This window comes from Neolamprologus multifasciatus, chromosome 23, assembly GCF_963576455.1.
Source record: "Neolamprologus multifasciatus chromosome 23, fNeoMul1.2, whole genome shotgun sequence".
In the NCBI taxonomy this organism is placed as follows: domain Eukaryota; kingdom Metazoa; phylum Chordata; class Actinopteri; order Cichliformes; family Cichlidae; genus Neolamprologus; species Neolamprologus multifasciatus.
Genome location: NC_140460.1, coordinates 39,812,030 through 39,826,824, shown reverse-complemented (window position 1 = coordinate 39,826,824; position 14,795 = coordinate 39,812,030). Strand labels below are relative to the sequence as shown.

At 38.7% G+C, this 14,795-nt stretch overlaps 2 protein-coding genes across 2 annotated transcripts; both read left to right on the top strand.

Annotated features, from left to right (window-relative positions):
• LOC146492304 (uncharacterized) lies at positions 1–7,890 on the top strand. Its single transcript, XM_085151785.1, has 5 exons — positions 1–3,473; positions 3,876–4,196; positions 4,483–4,615; positions 4,813–4,870; positions 5,452–7,890. The coding sequence occupies exons 1-5, from the start codon at positions 3,410–3,412 to the stop codon at positions 5,632–5,634; spliced, it is 759 nt and encodes a 252-aa protein (XP_085007911.1). The 5' UTR covers positions 1–3,409; the 3' UTR covers positions 5,635–7,890.
• Positions 7,891–7,981: 91 nt separating this feature from the next.
• LOC146492303 (uncharacterized) lies at positions 7,982–14,243 on the top strand. The gene is made up of 7 exons (XM_085151786.1): positions 7,982–8,866; positions 9,062–9,373; positions 10,633–10,750; positions 11,005–11,062; positions 11,900–13,550; positions 13,753–13,807; positions 13,924–14,243. The coding sequence occupies exons 1-5, from the start codon at positions 8,791–8,793 to the stop codon at positions 12,050–12,052; spliced, it is 717 nt and encodes a 238-aa protein (XP_085007912.1). The 5' UTR covers positions 7,982–8,790; the 3' UTR covers positions 12,053–13,550; positions 13,753–13,807; positions 13,924–14,243.
• The last annotated feature ends 552 nt before the right edge of the window (positions 14,244–14,795 follow it).

Sequence of the window (14,795 nt, the reverse complement as noted above, 5' to 3'; positions counted from 1 at the left end):
ATGATGTGTGTTTGATTTACAGATGATGTCAGTCAGAAAAGATTAAATCAGAAAGAGTTCAGCCAAAATGACTAATTCCATTTATTTGATTGGTGTGGTGTTGTCGTCATCCTAATAAGTGGAGTTATTCTGGGATTTATCTACCAAGTGAAAAGTCAGTGGTGAGTTAATCTTTGACTGTAATGGTATTAAAACTCATTACACCATTTTGATTGACGTCTTTTCTAAAGGGGCTGTTTGAGGTCAGAAGCATCCGGACAGTGTGTGCATGAAACTCACAGCTCTTTGCTGAGTAACATATTCTCATATTCTAAACACTAGCTAGTTTAACGTTTGTTACTAGACACACAGAAATGCACATTTACAGTTTCTTTACAAACAGAAAGACGTTGTAGTCCGCTAAAAAACTAAATACACTTCATGATTTAGTAGCTTGTAGAACCATGTACTGTAGGTAAATCTGCTTGCACAGGTCACACTGCAGCATTGAGGTCTGAACTTTGACTCCATTTTTTCTTTTTCAGCTGCTCTGCTGCAGATTCGATGCTGTGTTTGGGATCATTGTTCTTTCAAAGGACTCAGTTTCACCCAACCTCTTGCTGTTAAACAGATGGCCTCCCATTTGACTCTAGAATACTTTGGTATACAGAGGAGTTCATGGACAACTCAATGACTGCAAGGGCCCCAGGTCCTGTGGCTGCAGAGCAAGCCATAATCACCACAGTGCCACCATCGTCCTTAACAGTTGGTCTGAGGTGTTTGTGCTAATATGCTGTGGTTGGTTTTTTGCATTATGAACAAACATCTCCACTTTGGTCTCATCTGTCCAAAGGTGCAAAAAGTCTTTTGGTTTGATCAGCAGCAGCTTTGCAAAGATGTGCTGCCATGGCCTTTTCAGTCAAAAGAGGATTTCTCCCAGCATCTCACCCAAATGAACCGTACTTGCTCAGTGTAATTGTACTGTCATGAATTTAAAATATGCAGATGCTGACTGAAGCCTTTAGAGTCTGAGATGCAGCTCTGAACATTGCACTGGTTGACCTCGGGGGTGAATTTGTCAGGATTTCTTCTCCTGTTATGATCGTGGCATTGCGTTAACACACTACGGTTACATGGTTATGTGTATATGTATTTATAAAGTATATATAATTATTTGTTGAATCAACTATTGCGGTTTCCCCTATGACCCAGTGTTTTGTGTGTTTCAGTTTTATTCTTTGATTATGGTTATTTTCTCTGTGTTTCATGGTTTATTTTGAAGGGTCTAGTGTGTTTTTTGTCATTGTGTTTAGGTTCACTTCCCCTGTGGCATCATTATGTTTATTTCAGTCAGCTGTTTCCCCATGTGTTCCCCCTGATCACCATCATCAAGAAGTTTATTGTCATATACAGCGGGGGAGGTCCTTGATGATGTTGTGTTCCCTTTTTATAAACAGGGTATTATAAGTGACCTGCAGTGATCAGAACCTCTTGCATTCGTGATCCTGTTCTTTCTGTAACTACCTAGTAGCTCGTGACCATATGTGAGGGTAGGGATGTAGATCAATCTCTACATCAAGAGCCTCACCTTTATACTCAGCACTCTCTTTACTACACAGACTGGTGCTTTGTCTGCATCACTGTAAAAGTGGACAGCAATTCAGACCTGGTGATGATTTTCATTCTCAGAGCTTCACACCGGATTGTGAATGTTGAATGTGAATTGTTGGCAATGTGGACCAAGCTCCTGCAATGGTTGTACTGAAATGAGCCAGACACCCCATCTCAAGGCGAACTTCATCCTCCCCAGATGCTCAGCTACTGCCTCAGTGACCTTAACCCCACTGATGGGTGTGTCAGTTTTCCTTCCACTGCCTTACTACATCCTCTGTTCAAGTCAGTAACACCCCACCCCCAAGGTGCAGAACTTGGTCCAGTGTCCCCAGCCCCGGCCCATCCTCTGAAAGTTGTTGAGGTTCTGCTGGAGGTGGGAGTTGAAGGTCTCAGAGACCAGGGCCTCTGCCAGTGTGAGAGTGCACAAGGTCTGTCCAGCATGCTCTCCCGCCGGCTGACTCACTACCATGTGATCAGTTCAGTCCACCTGAATCGCTATGATGTAAAATGGGGTGTGCTGGTCTTGTGTCTTCCTTGGGTTGATAATCATCTCCTTAGTCTCCTCACCCTTTAAGGAGAGATGATTTTATTTGCACCAGGACACCAGCTGTGCCACCTCTACCCTGTAAGCTGTCAATAATAAGCCAGATGACGGTTGTGTAGCCAATTAACTTGATGGAGGTGTTTTTTTGGGCAAGGACGCAGTCATAGGTGAAGAGGTTGTACATGTACAGGAGTGGACTGAACACACAGCCTTGTGGATCCTTTGGATCCTTGTTCTCGGTGTCTTTGTGCCTGATGTCCTGGTACCAGCTATGGCTGCATAAAGTCTATCTATAAGGAAGTTCAGGAACTAGCAGCAGACGGATGGTGGTCGTCCAAGGCTAAAGAGTTTAATTTCCCAAGAGAAATTATGTGGAACAAAAACTCTCTCAATCCACATGATTGAGGGACCGATAATAAAACAGATGAAAGAATAAGTAAGAAAAAAAGCTAAACTAACGAGAAAAAGCAGGAGCGTGCTGGTTGGCGCATGCACAAAGGTGGTGAATTGAAGTGAGCATGACAGGGCCATAGTCATTCAAACAGGTTATGCTGGGGTTTTTTTTTCAGAGAGGGGCACTGTGGTGGTGGGGTTTAAGCATGCAGGCACAAAATGACTAAGAAACCTATTACAGACATTGCCAGGGTAGCTGCTTTTGATGAATTCTCCTCATACCCTTGGATGCCTCAGTCAAAGTCAGAGTGTGTGAAGAGCTCCATGCTGCGTCGGCTAGTAGAATATCTCTACGTTGGTTGGTGTTTAGGCAAACAAGCGAAGCATTCAGCTCATCAAGTAGAGCATTGCGGTTGGCTGTGACCCTGCTGTTCCACTGCTGGAAATCAGTAACGTGTTGCACACTGAGAATCAGAGATGCTGTATTATCCTGTATTGTGCCTTACCTCTGGCCTTCCCTGACATATAGGTCTACATAGGTCATATTTGGCCTGTGGAGTGCAGTGCATGAAAGTGCAGAAAGCATTCTGTTTTGAAAGTAGGCCATGCTGTTGCTCAAAAAATCACACAAATACAAAGTCGCACAAAGTGGGGCCTAATTTTCCAGTCACTTTTGAAGTCAGTGTGTGAACAAAGTCACTTCCGTCAAGTGTGTGTTTTGATGTCATGACACAGTTTTAATTTCTAAGTGCATTTCCTTTTTAAACAGGCTTTGAGGTTCAGTTAGCCACAGAAAACAAATTACTGAGGGGGCAAGTCTCCTCCTTTCAATATAATCTACCGTACACTGACACCAGCCACAGTTACTTCCTGACCAATATGACTGTACGGAAACTTTGCTTTGTCCTGCTTCTGCCTATACTTGTGTGTTACAGCCATGAAGGTAAATATTTTTTTATTAATCAAGTCTTCAGTTATTTTCTATCTTTCTTTGCAGTTACATAAAGAAGAGATGTGCTTTCACAAAAAAATAATCACATGTTAACAATTATAGCAGTGATGAACTCAGACTGTTGTATATTTACTGTAAATGAATGATTGCAGAGATGCTCGTGAAGAAGGCTGGAAAGAAACCAGATGTTACTTGAATATGCAGCAACATTACTTTTATTTATGTAGGATTGCTTTGTTGTTGTTGTTGTTGTCTTTTTGTTTGTTTGATTTTTACAGTTAATCTATGTTAGATTTTATTACCTGTATTTACCAATAAATGTTGGTAATGTGCAAGTGATAACTTAGCAACTGTATATCACACAGAACTGACTTCCAGTTTTACATATTTCAGCTGGTACGGAGATTCTTATGAAAATCATTGACAAACAACCAGATGTTACTCGAATATGCAGCAACGAAACGCTGAACGTTATCATGCTGATAGTGTGTAAGATCAGCACACAGAGGAGCAGAGGAGAAGAGTGCAGTCTGCTGTATCGACATGGACAAAACTTTGAGCATGGATGTGACTCCAGGTTCACACTGATGAAAGAAAATCAGACTGTGTTTCTCCACCTGACAAATTTAACAGCAGAGGACAGCGGGAGCTACACCTGTGAGTGTGCACAGACTGGAGGATCATATAAGCTCCATCTCAGTGTAACTGTGGAAGGTAGGAATGTTTTATGTGATTTCCTGCTGCGTTAATGTTGTGTTTAATCAGTTTTCAAATAGATATATTTTCTTTCATACTTCGTTTAACTGCATGAGGATTATTAAGAATTTTCATTTACAGCTTTGGTAGTCAAACATAAGAAAGTGGATCCAAGTACAGTATTTGATTTGTGTAGCTTGTTTACGTCTGTCTGTGGATCGTTTTTATATTCATTGCTGTGATTACAGATGTCCTGATGATCCAGCACAATATCATTGTTATGCTTCTTTATATTTAATCTCAGTGCCAATCTCAGAGGAGGAAGAGAACATCAATTCAACAGACACGTCTGTTTCACTTTATTTGATCACTGCAGCAGGAGTCGTCATTGTAACTGGAGTTAACCTGGCATTTTTCTACTGGTTGAGAAGTCGTGGGTGAGAAACTTTCATTCTTGTAATAGTTTGAAGAATTACTTTATTGTGTTGGCAGATGAAGTGAAAAATAAATGAAATTAATAAAAATTTGTGCCAGATATATTCGCTCTGTAAATCTCTCACATGGTTTTCTAGCATTTCTCTGCACATATGTGACTGTATGTTTCATTAACACTGACATCCTTTCTTATCCAAAGTTGCCGTTCACGCTCAGAAACAATTGAAATATCTGTACGTAAAACTTCATCTTCTGTGGTGAGTAATCGATTCTTAAGCTATACCTGTACAGTCAAAGTAGTGAGAAGTTTAATGTTTGTCATTTTAGTTACAAAGATGTACAACTGAAGTATCTACAGTATATCTACAGTGCACTCTGTGCACACAGTTGGAAAGCTGAGGTTTCAAAAAGCACTTTTACCCACCACTTTTTATTTAATTCAGAAGTCTCAGGAACATGGTTTCTAACCAGATACTTACCCCGGACAGCATTACTTTGGCCTCCAGAGTCACTGAGATGAATATTGGACCAGGAGATGTCCTTTAATGTGCAGCAGAGTGTTTCTTCTTCACTAAACTCTTTTCACTCTCTGTGTTTTTATACGACTGAATTTAATGATTAGTAATAATTAAACTCTCCCATATTTTGCCTTTTGTCCTTTCTCTCTGTCACCATGTGCTTGCTTATAGGAGGTCGTCTGGTTTTGCTTTTAATATTGCAGGGCCTTAGACTGTTTTACAATATAAACACATTGAGACAACTGTTGTGAACTGATGCTCAATAAATGAATTGAAATGCATTATGATGCAGTATAATTTTTGATATTATTTTGTTATAGTATGACAATGACCTGGGGGACCAGTACAGAAGCCTTCGGCAGCCAGGAAATGATCTCTATCAAAATATCGCCTCAGTCCGCTATCAGCGTAACATCAGGACACATGCAGCTAGACGTGCTGAAAATGTCTGCAAGGATAATCTGGAAATGGATCAGGTGTCTAATGACTACGAAAACATTTGAACTAGAACTCAAGTTAACTTCTAGTTTCTTTCAGTCATCCAGTTGAAGTTCACAGGGGTGCTCGAGCCTGTGCCAGCTGTGCAAAGCCAAAAGCCAAGGTACATCTTGGATACTCTGTCACAGCGTGAGCAGACAAAAGACAAATCTTCATGCTCTCAACCATGGCCAATTTAGAAGTGCACTTAACCCAAACCAGGCATGTCTTTGGCCCGTGGGACAAAACTGGAGTACCTGTCAACAATCAACAGAGGCATTGACTCAATACTAACAAGTTTGTGTCCTGCTTGGGAGGTATGTGTCAAAAGAGTCAACAGAGAAGTGTTTTCAAAGATTGCAGATGTTCTCCTGTGCAGTTTTCCAAAATCCCAACTGCACAGTGCATGATGTGGATGAAGCAAAACGGGTGAAAAAACATCACAGATCAAAAAAGATGCATGAGAGTCACAGACAGCAGCTGCAGTGGACATTTGTCATTGTTTTTACCTCAGTTTCACTTCAGTGCTTTGTATGTTATAACTTCACTCTCCTCCGTGGCTGGCTGATGGACCAACAACAGTAGCCCACAGACCGTTTGTGCCGTATATTTATAACACTGCCCCCACCTGACAACAGACGCTCTCTGCAGGTAGACGGGTGGTTTGAAGCTGACCACAGACTGCCCGGAGACTGCCACTGCACTACCACCATTACGATATTAAGTTACAACAACACTGTGTGACAGTTAGTTCTCTTATTAAGAGACATTAATACCAATAAGCTGCTAAGATGATCTTGTATTTTATTTACATGTCTGTTTTAGCACTTTAACATTTGCATCTGTCTAACTTGCTAACCATGCAAGACTATTGCAAGCATTGCTCTGTAATAGTGCGACATTTTGGACCCCAGGAGGTCCTTCTGTATCTGCACGATGTTTGACCTGCAGTCTTTTATAGCCACCTATGTATATTCTTTTAAACATTTTTATTGTTTTTAAATGATAGTTACAGACCAAATGTTAAACTATATAGTTGAGTATATAGTTAAAGTGTTTCTCTAGATACAGAGAAAGGTTTTACATCAAAAGGTCATCTGTCTGCATATAAAACACAAGCTTTCATGCAGATGCACTTCCTGTTTAGAGACTTTGAGGTTTAGGTAGTGACGGGGGTGATTTACTGAGCGTGTAAGTTTTCCTCCTGTCAACACACTCTACTCTACAATGCCGCCCACATGCCCCTCATGTCCAGTCTTGAAAGCAAAACATGTATGTATAGTATAAAATGGTGAAATGTTGATTTCCATGTTTCAATTGAATCACTTGATTGTAATCAATTGATTGCAGAGACTTTTATTAAGACCCAATAGAATCAGAAGTCACGTGAACATGCACTAATAAAAGCTGCAGTTGTAATGGGGGATAAAGTAATGCATTTCCATTAAAATCACAGGGTTTCTTTCTTTTTCTTATTTTTCTTACATATCATGTAAAAAAAACAACAACAACCCAAAACACTCCTGCAACATTTTTTCTCTGCCACAGATTTAGGAGAGGAAGAGTCCAGCATTTCAACACTTATGCAAATGTTAGTTTATTTGATAGGTGCATCAGTAGTAATTATTTAAATTAGAGTTTTCAGCAGTGTTGTTATATTTACAGCAAAGTGCCTGCAAAGTGTAAAAAAAGAAAGAAAAGAAAGTTAACTGATGATACTAGACCCTTAAAAGAGGTCACATAAACACCACTAGTCAAGTCATAATGGCAACTTACAAATACATAACCACTCAACACAACCCACACAGTGATCTAATGCACAAAAACAAAGGAGACTTAAACTGGCTGAATCAATTACTGTTAAAAAACATGGAGGAAGGCTTCCTGTGGTGTCTGGCTGCAGTATAGGTCATAAACCTGCCTCCTCCATTACAGCAGACAGGTCAGGGGTCAAATGAAAAGCAAAATGTTTACCTCAGATTAAATATTTCCCAAAGTAAATTGGACTGAACTGGCCAGTTCAACACACGAGGGGATACAAATAGAAAAAAAAATATCTAAAAACAAAGAATGAAAACCAACTATTAATTTAATACTTACTTCAAATTAAAAGTAATCAAACACAAAACTGACCAAATATCAGAAATAAAAAAAAACAAACAAACCCCAAATAATATATTTAAGATGAATGGTCCGACTTGTATCCCCATGTAATGTCTATGTTGTGTGTGTAAGGTTGCATTAATGTGCATTAAAATTAAAATAAAGATGCTGGTGTCTGATGTTACTGACTTCCCAATTGTGTGGCTTCTGGTGTCGCCTTCACAATTCAATTTTCAATTCAATTTTATTTGCACAGCGAATCACAACAATATAAAGTCGCCTCCAGGCGCTACAATAATACATACAGAGAAAAAGCCCAACAATCATATGACTCCCTATGAGCGAGCAGTCTGGAGACAGTGGGAAGGAAAAACTCCCTTTTAACAGGAAGAAACCTCCGACAGAACCAGGCTCAGGGAGGGGCGGGGCCATCTGTTGTGATTGGTTGGGGTTAGAGAAGGAAGACAGGATAAAGACATGCTGTGGAAGAGAGACAGAGGTTAATAACAGATATGATTCAATGCAGAGAGCTGCATTAACACATAGTGAGTGAGAAAGGTGACTGAAGAAGAAATACGCATTGCATCATGGGAATCCCTCAGCCACATACACCTATTGCACTACAAATGCAAGCAAGTCAGTTTTATTCATTTTATGCAAATCTTCGTACAAATTTTAAAGGTAATGCAGGCAAAACTTTGTAAGTATATGAGTGATTGGATGAAGCGGTTTGATGACGTAACACGCCATTTTAGTTTAAAATACTTGTAATGTTATGATAAATGGTCGTTTTGTTGTTACTTTTACAATATTATCCATCCTTCAGTTTCAGCGAACATGACAACAGTGTAATAATTCCTCTGTGATAAAGAAAAATTAGCTTTTCTTTTTGTGTGGGAGCTCGCACAGTGTTTCAGTTTTACAGCCTTTTAATATGAAAGTCCTGTCAGTACACTTCCTTTTTACATAATTTCACACTTGCCCCGTGAAGGGCAACAGTCTGACGTCTACTTAGCCAGGAAAGCTTCAGCTTGTTTCTTTCCGCACATCTTCCTCTTCACTTTCGGTGGCTCACACACATGTTAACAAGCATGGACGTATCAAAACTTTGCTTGATTTTGCTGTTACCACTAGCTGTGTCCCATGATGCTGAAGGTAATACAAGGAAACTATTTTCATTATGCATTATTAATATTTTTAAAATTATAACCTGCTTGCTTTTAGTTTAAACTAAACACATTATTATGGGATTAAAAAGATGGTTTAACATTTACAAAATATAGAAACTAAAGTCCTCTCTGACGCAGGCTGAATCCTGTATTTACCGTATTTTGCTGTCACTGTTTACAGAGACTGTTGTGAAGACAGTCAGGAGAGAACACGATGTCACTCGGATTTGCAACAAGGAAAGTCAGACTACTATTGTTTTGATTATCTGTAAGATCAACAGACAGAGGGACACAGGAGGAGAGTGTCATCTGCTGTATCGACACGGAGAGAACGTTACTCAGGAATGTGACCCCAGGTTCTCAATAATAAAAGAAAATCAGACTGCCTTTATCGAGCTGACCAGTTTAACACCAGCTGATAGTGGGAACTACACCTGTGAGTGTACAAACACTGAAGGGACATATATTGTCCATATCAGTGTCACTGTGGAAGGTAAATGTTTTTTGGTTTCTTTATTTGACACACTTATTCAGCACTGTGTTAGCATTGTATTGACCTGCTTATGTGTTTTTTATTCATGTAATTTGTTCATTTCTTTTCTTCTTATTTTCACTTACAGCAGTTTAAATACACTCACTGACTCATTTATTAGGTACATCTTTGTAGAACTGAGTTGGACCACCTTTAGCCCTCAAACATGTCTTCATTTTTTGCGGCACAACAAGGCGCTAAAAACATTCCTCAAAGATTCTCAAGACATATTGAAATTACATCATCACACAGTTGCTGCAGATTTGTCAGCTGCTCTTATTTGAAGCAAACTTTCTGTTCCACCACAGCCCAAAGGTGCTCTACTGGATTGAGATCTGGTGACTGTGCAGGCCATATATGATTTGAGCGCTATGACATGGTGTGTTATCCTGCTGGAAGCAGCCATCAGACGATGGGTATTTTTTGTGCATAAAGACATGAATGTGGTCAGCAACAACCTTCAGGCAGGCTGTGGTGTTTAAATGATGCTCAGTGGTTACTACAGGGTCCAAAGTTTGCAAAGAAAATCCCCCACAGAGCAGTCTGAACTGTTAAAAATCAACTCATCTGGCAAGGCATCGTTTTTTTAGTCTTCTGTTGTCCAGACTTGCAAACTGTAGCCTCAGCTTGCTTTTGTTAGAGGACAGCAGTGATATCCAGTGTGGTCCGCTCTGCCGCAAGGTTTGATGTGTAAACAGCATTTTTACCCAGAGAATCACAGCTCACTGGATATTTTCTATTTTTCAGACCATTGTCTGTGAACAGAGATGATTGTGTGGGAAAATCCCAGCAGATCAGCAGTTTGTGAAGCACTCAGACCAGTAACATGTGCCATGTTGCTCTGTTTGATATTCAGTCTTGACCATGACAGTTCAAATGCATTGATTTGCTGACATGTGATTGACAAATGAAATGAACACTGAAATATTTGTGTTACACCCTGAACAGGTATACCTCATAAAGTGGCCAGTGCATGCATATAAGAAGTTGGACCAATTTTAGTTTATAGTAATATTCAGAAAAGACTGCAAAAGAAGAAAAGAAGAAGACAAAAGAAATGAGTACAGTGACAATATTTAAAGCTCTGTGGTTATAAAACTGGTGTTTCATTACTTCACTCAGAGTTTCAGTAGACGTAAACTGTGTTTGATTTGTGTTTTGATTTCCAGGAAATGAAAGTAAATGATTTTACTGACAAATGCATCTTTTCAATGATTTAGACACAAACGAGGCCCACACTTCAGCAGACAAATCTTTTTCCGTTTATCTGCCTGGTGTTGTGATCATCTTTATAACTGGAGTTATTGTGGGATTTATCTACTGGAGGAAAAGTAATGGGTGAGACTATTTTTGCTGTAGTAATTCAAAGATGATATAGATGTAGAGAAAATAAAAGGAAACGTCACATTTCAATAAATGAGAATTCGGTGTATGTTAAACATCATGTCTAGAATGAACACTTTTTATCCTTCCAAAAATAATTATCATTATTAAGAGAGAAGATAATATAAATGTAGATGTTCTTACTTGATTTTTCTCTGTTTGAATGTGAGTACGTGTTACACTAATGCTGACATCCTTTCTTATCAAAGTGGCTGCTTAAGGTCAGGAACATCTGGAGTGTCTGTACCTGAAAATCCCAACGGTTTGGTGAGCAATTTATTGCTACGATCTACCGCAGCTAGTTAAAAGTTTGCAGAAATGTAGTTTTTTACCATCAGGGCCTTATGAGCCTATACTGGTGTTTTTAAAAGTTATGTTTGACTTTATGACTTTCTGTGTCGTTTCTGGGATGCTTAGGACTCATATTGCACTGCTGGAAATAGTTTATTTTGATGCATATGCTGTTTTTTTTGCAATTTTGCATTATAATATTTATTTTTGTTTTTCCTGCATTATATAAAAATAGGTGTATTTCAAAAATAAAACTATGAAGACACTCAAAATAAATTTCCTGTGGTGGGAAACTATTTTGTGCAACTTTTTTGTATTTACAGTTTTGAGGGATAAGCCTCTTAAATTTCTCTAACTAGAAATATATGTTAAAAAAACAAAAACGATTTTCAATTTTTTGGTAGTTTATTGCACTTTTTCACAATTTATGTAATTACTATGCACTTAATGCAGACATATTATTAGAATTTGGGCTATAATGGTTGTATTGATGTATATCAACTTGAAATGCTCCCAGAAATGGCTCCACAGCATGTAAAAATATAATATGAGCTCTGGCGGACTTGGTAAAACATGTACATTTATGTTTTAGGATGTTACTTATATAGATAATTACAGATTAGTGTTCTAATACTATTAGTGCCAACTTCAGTGTCCTTTATTTTGCATTTCGTGAAGAAGCTCTTACAGAAATGAGCAGAAATATTAAATAATCCAGGCAACAGATGAAGAGATTTAAAGATAAATAAATAAAGTGTGTGGGTAGACCGGGTTGAACTTGATTAATACTTAAAATATTTCACTTTTTTAAAGGATGACGATGAGCCAGATCAGCCCTACACAAACCTTCAGCAGCCATCGAATGATTCCTACCAGACTATCATCTCAGTGAACCATCAACACGACAACAAGACACGCTCAGCAAGAAGCGCAGGAACTGTCGGAGTGGATAATAAAGCTCTATGAAACATTTTAAAGTATATAAAACTTTAGGTGACATACTAATATAATAATATTCATATATTATAATAAACGTCCATCTTTTCACACTGGATATTTGTTTCCCAGTAATGGAGACCATTTAGTCATAATACTCCAACTCAGGCTCTCAGATTTAATACAATACAAACACAATAAACTGTGGCAAACATGACTCTTTGTATCAGACTAGTTTTGTTTTTTAACAAACATCTCATCATAATTTTAACACAATGTCCATCCAGATAAACAGAGAGATCAGTCTGGCTTAAACAATGTTGGTGGTTTACCTTCTACTGTCCTTCCACTTTTGCACTTCTATTTTAGACATAGTAAAAGTTTTAGAGTAGACGCCAGAGCTGAAATAAGGAGGGGTGCAAGTCTTCCTGCTTTCAATATAGTCTACCTCACACTGTCAGCCACAGTTACTTCCTCACCAGTATGACTGCACGGAAACTCTGCTTTCTCCTGCTTCTGCTTCTGCTTGTGGTTTTTAGCAGTGAAGGTAAATATATATAATTTAAAAAAACCTGTAATGCCAGGTGTTTAAGAAGAAAGCTTTAGTTAGGTTAGTGAAATAATATATGTGATTCCTTTTCCCACAACAACAAATATATAGAAACTATAATCCCGATTTTGTTTCATTTTAACTGTAACAATTTATAGAGACTCTTGTGAAGACAATTGGAAAGAAACCTGATTCCACTCAAATATGCAGCAAAACAACTCTGAATATTACTGTGATGATACTGTGTGAGATCAGCACAGAGAGGAGCCGAGGAGAACAGTGTCGTCTGCTCTATCGTTACGACGAAGGCTTTATTCATGGGTGTGACTCCAGGTTCACACTGATCAAAGAAAATGAGACTGTGTTTCTCCACCTGGTCAACTTAACATCTGAAGACAGTGGGAACTACACCTGTGAGTGTGTATTTCGTGGTGGATTGTATGTTCTCCATCTCAGTGTGACTGTGAGAGGTAAAAACATTTTCTATTTATACCCACACCGCACAGATTCAAGGTGGATGTTTGGAACTGCGTTAACACTTTCTTTTCTGTCATACATGGTTTGAGGTCGTCATTCCCGCCTGCAGCAGATTAATGAAAGGTTTCAGTCAGGAGATGAACATCTGGAATGTTTTTAAGCTGTTCTTCTGGCTATTTTTTTTAAAATTTCATTATAAAACTGTGCTCCAATCACAACTTTGTTGTTATTTCATCAGTGAAATGTTTGAATGTAATGAATCTAATGTAATGAAAAGATAAATAAGTTTTCCACCTTAATATAACAGGCTAATGCAAATTTTGTGACTTTTCATGTTTTCAAAATGACGATTTTTTTGTGTGTGTGGCAACATTCAACAGACGATGGAGATTCTTCTGGCATGAAGTTCATGGCTACAGTTACCATCATTTCTGCTGCTGCTTCACTCATCAGTGTGGCTGTGATAACCTGTGGTTACAGCCTGAGGAGAAATCCTCACAGGTGAAAACTTTTACTGACGCACTTAAACTCATGAAATGACCCTTTGAAATCACTTGAGCACATTACTGCATACAGCAGCCACTGTGGTGTTCAAAGTATCTCATAGTTTCTTTTAAAACACCACACATTAGTTGTAGACATAGCTAGTCTTGTTTTTGAGGTATTTTTCACGCCATGACCTCTGATGTTTTTATCCTAACAGAGAAAACAGATCAGGGCCATCTAACTTAACAGGATCTGAAACTCGCCAGATGTTTGTGAGTTTTCCATAGTTCTGTTTTACACTTAATTGTGCCAAGGCTGCAGTGCATTATGTCTGTTTTTTAAGCTACACTTTAATTAAATGTAAATGACAGTGTAAATTGTTGTTTAGGACAAAGAGGACCGCTACATGAGCCTTCATCGGCAAAACATCGATGTCTACCAAACTATCTCCTCCGGTCGCCTTCATCATGATGCTGAGGCCACTGCATGTCACAGTCATGTACAATAATAATCAGAGATGGAGTTTTTACCCTGACTACGTAATCTATAAAACTATGATGCTAGACATACTATATATAAAAGACACTGACATTTTAACTTGCCAGCATCATGTGTACTGTACTGTTAGTTTGTTTTGCACTGGAAAAAGAGAAAAATATTAACGTCCAGTAAAACTTGTAATTATGTTGTGAATAAATTGCCTTAATTCATGGCTTTTAACACCATTTAATTTCTGTTTTTTATCTGGTTTTAACGTTGAAAATCCTGCCACTTGGCTCTGTGGCCTCTGCGACCATTATGGTGTTTGCTATACTGGTCCACTTGATAGTCATATTTTATTAGAATTTGATTATGATTTTATTTTATTTTGAGTCATTGGAATCAGAACGGGGGTCAGGAAAGAAGAAAAAAGATAAGCTGGGGAGAAAGTTAACAGAAGAAGAGGGAAAATAGAGAAGAAGAGAAATAGATGGAGAGAGGAAGAGAGAAAAAATACTGAAAATCTATTTCATCATCTGCTGAAAAACACAAGGAAAAACCAACACAGTGGGGAACCCACAGCAACAACCAATAATATGCAGTAAGTGGGCTAGTAAGTTGTAGTAAATAATAGATATTAAATGTTACTGAGCAGCACACAGTAAATGGGCCCAGAGGGCCGAGACCTGAGGGCACCCCACCCCCAGCACAGGCCCAACAGAGCCAGGGGGCCGGGCCCCACCGAGCAGCCGCCCAGAGTGAGCCACTAAACACAGAGAA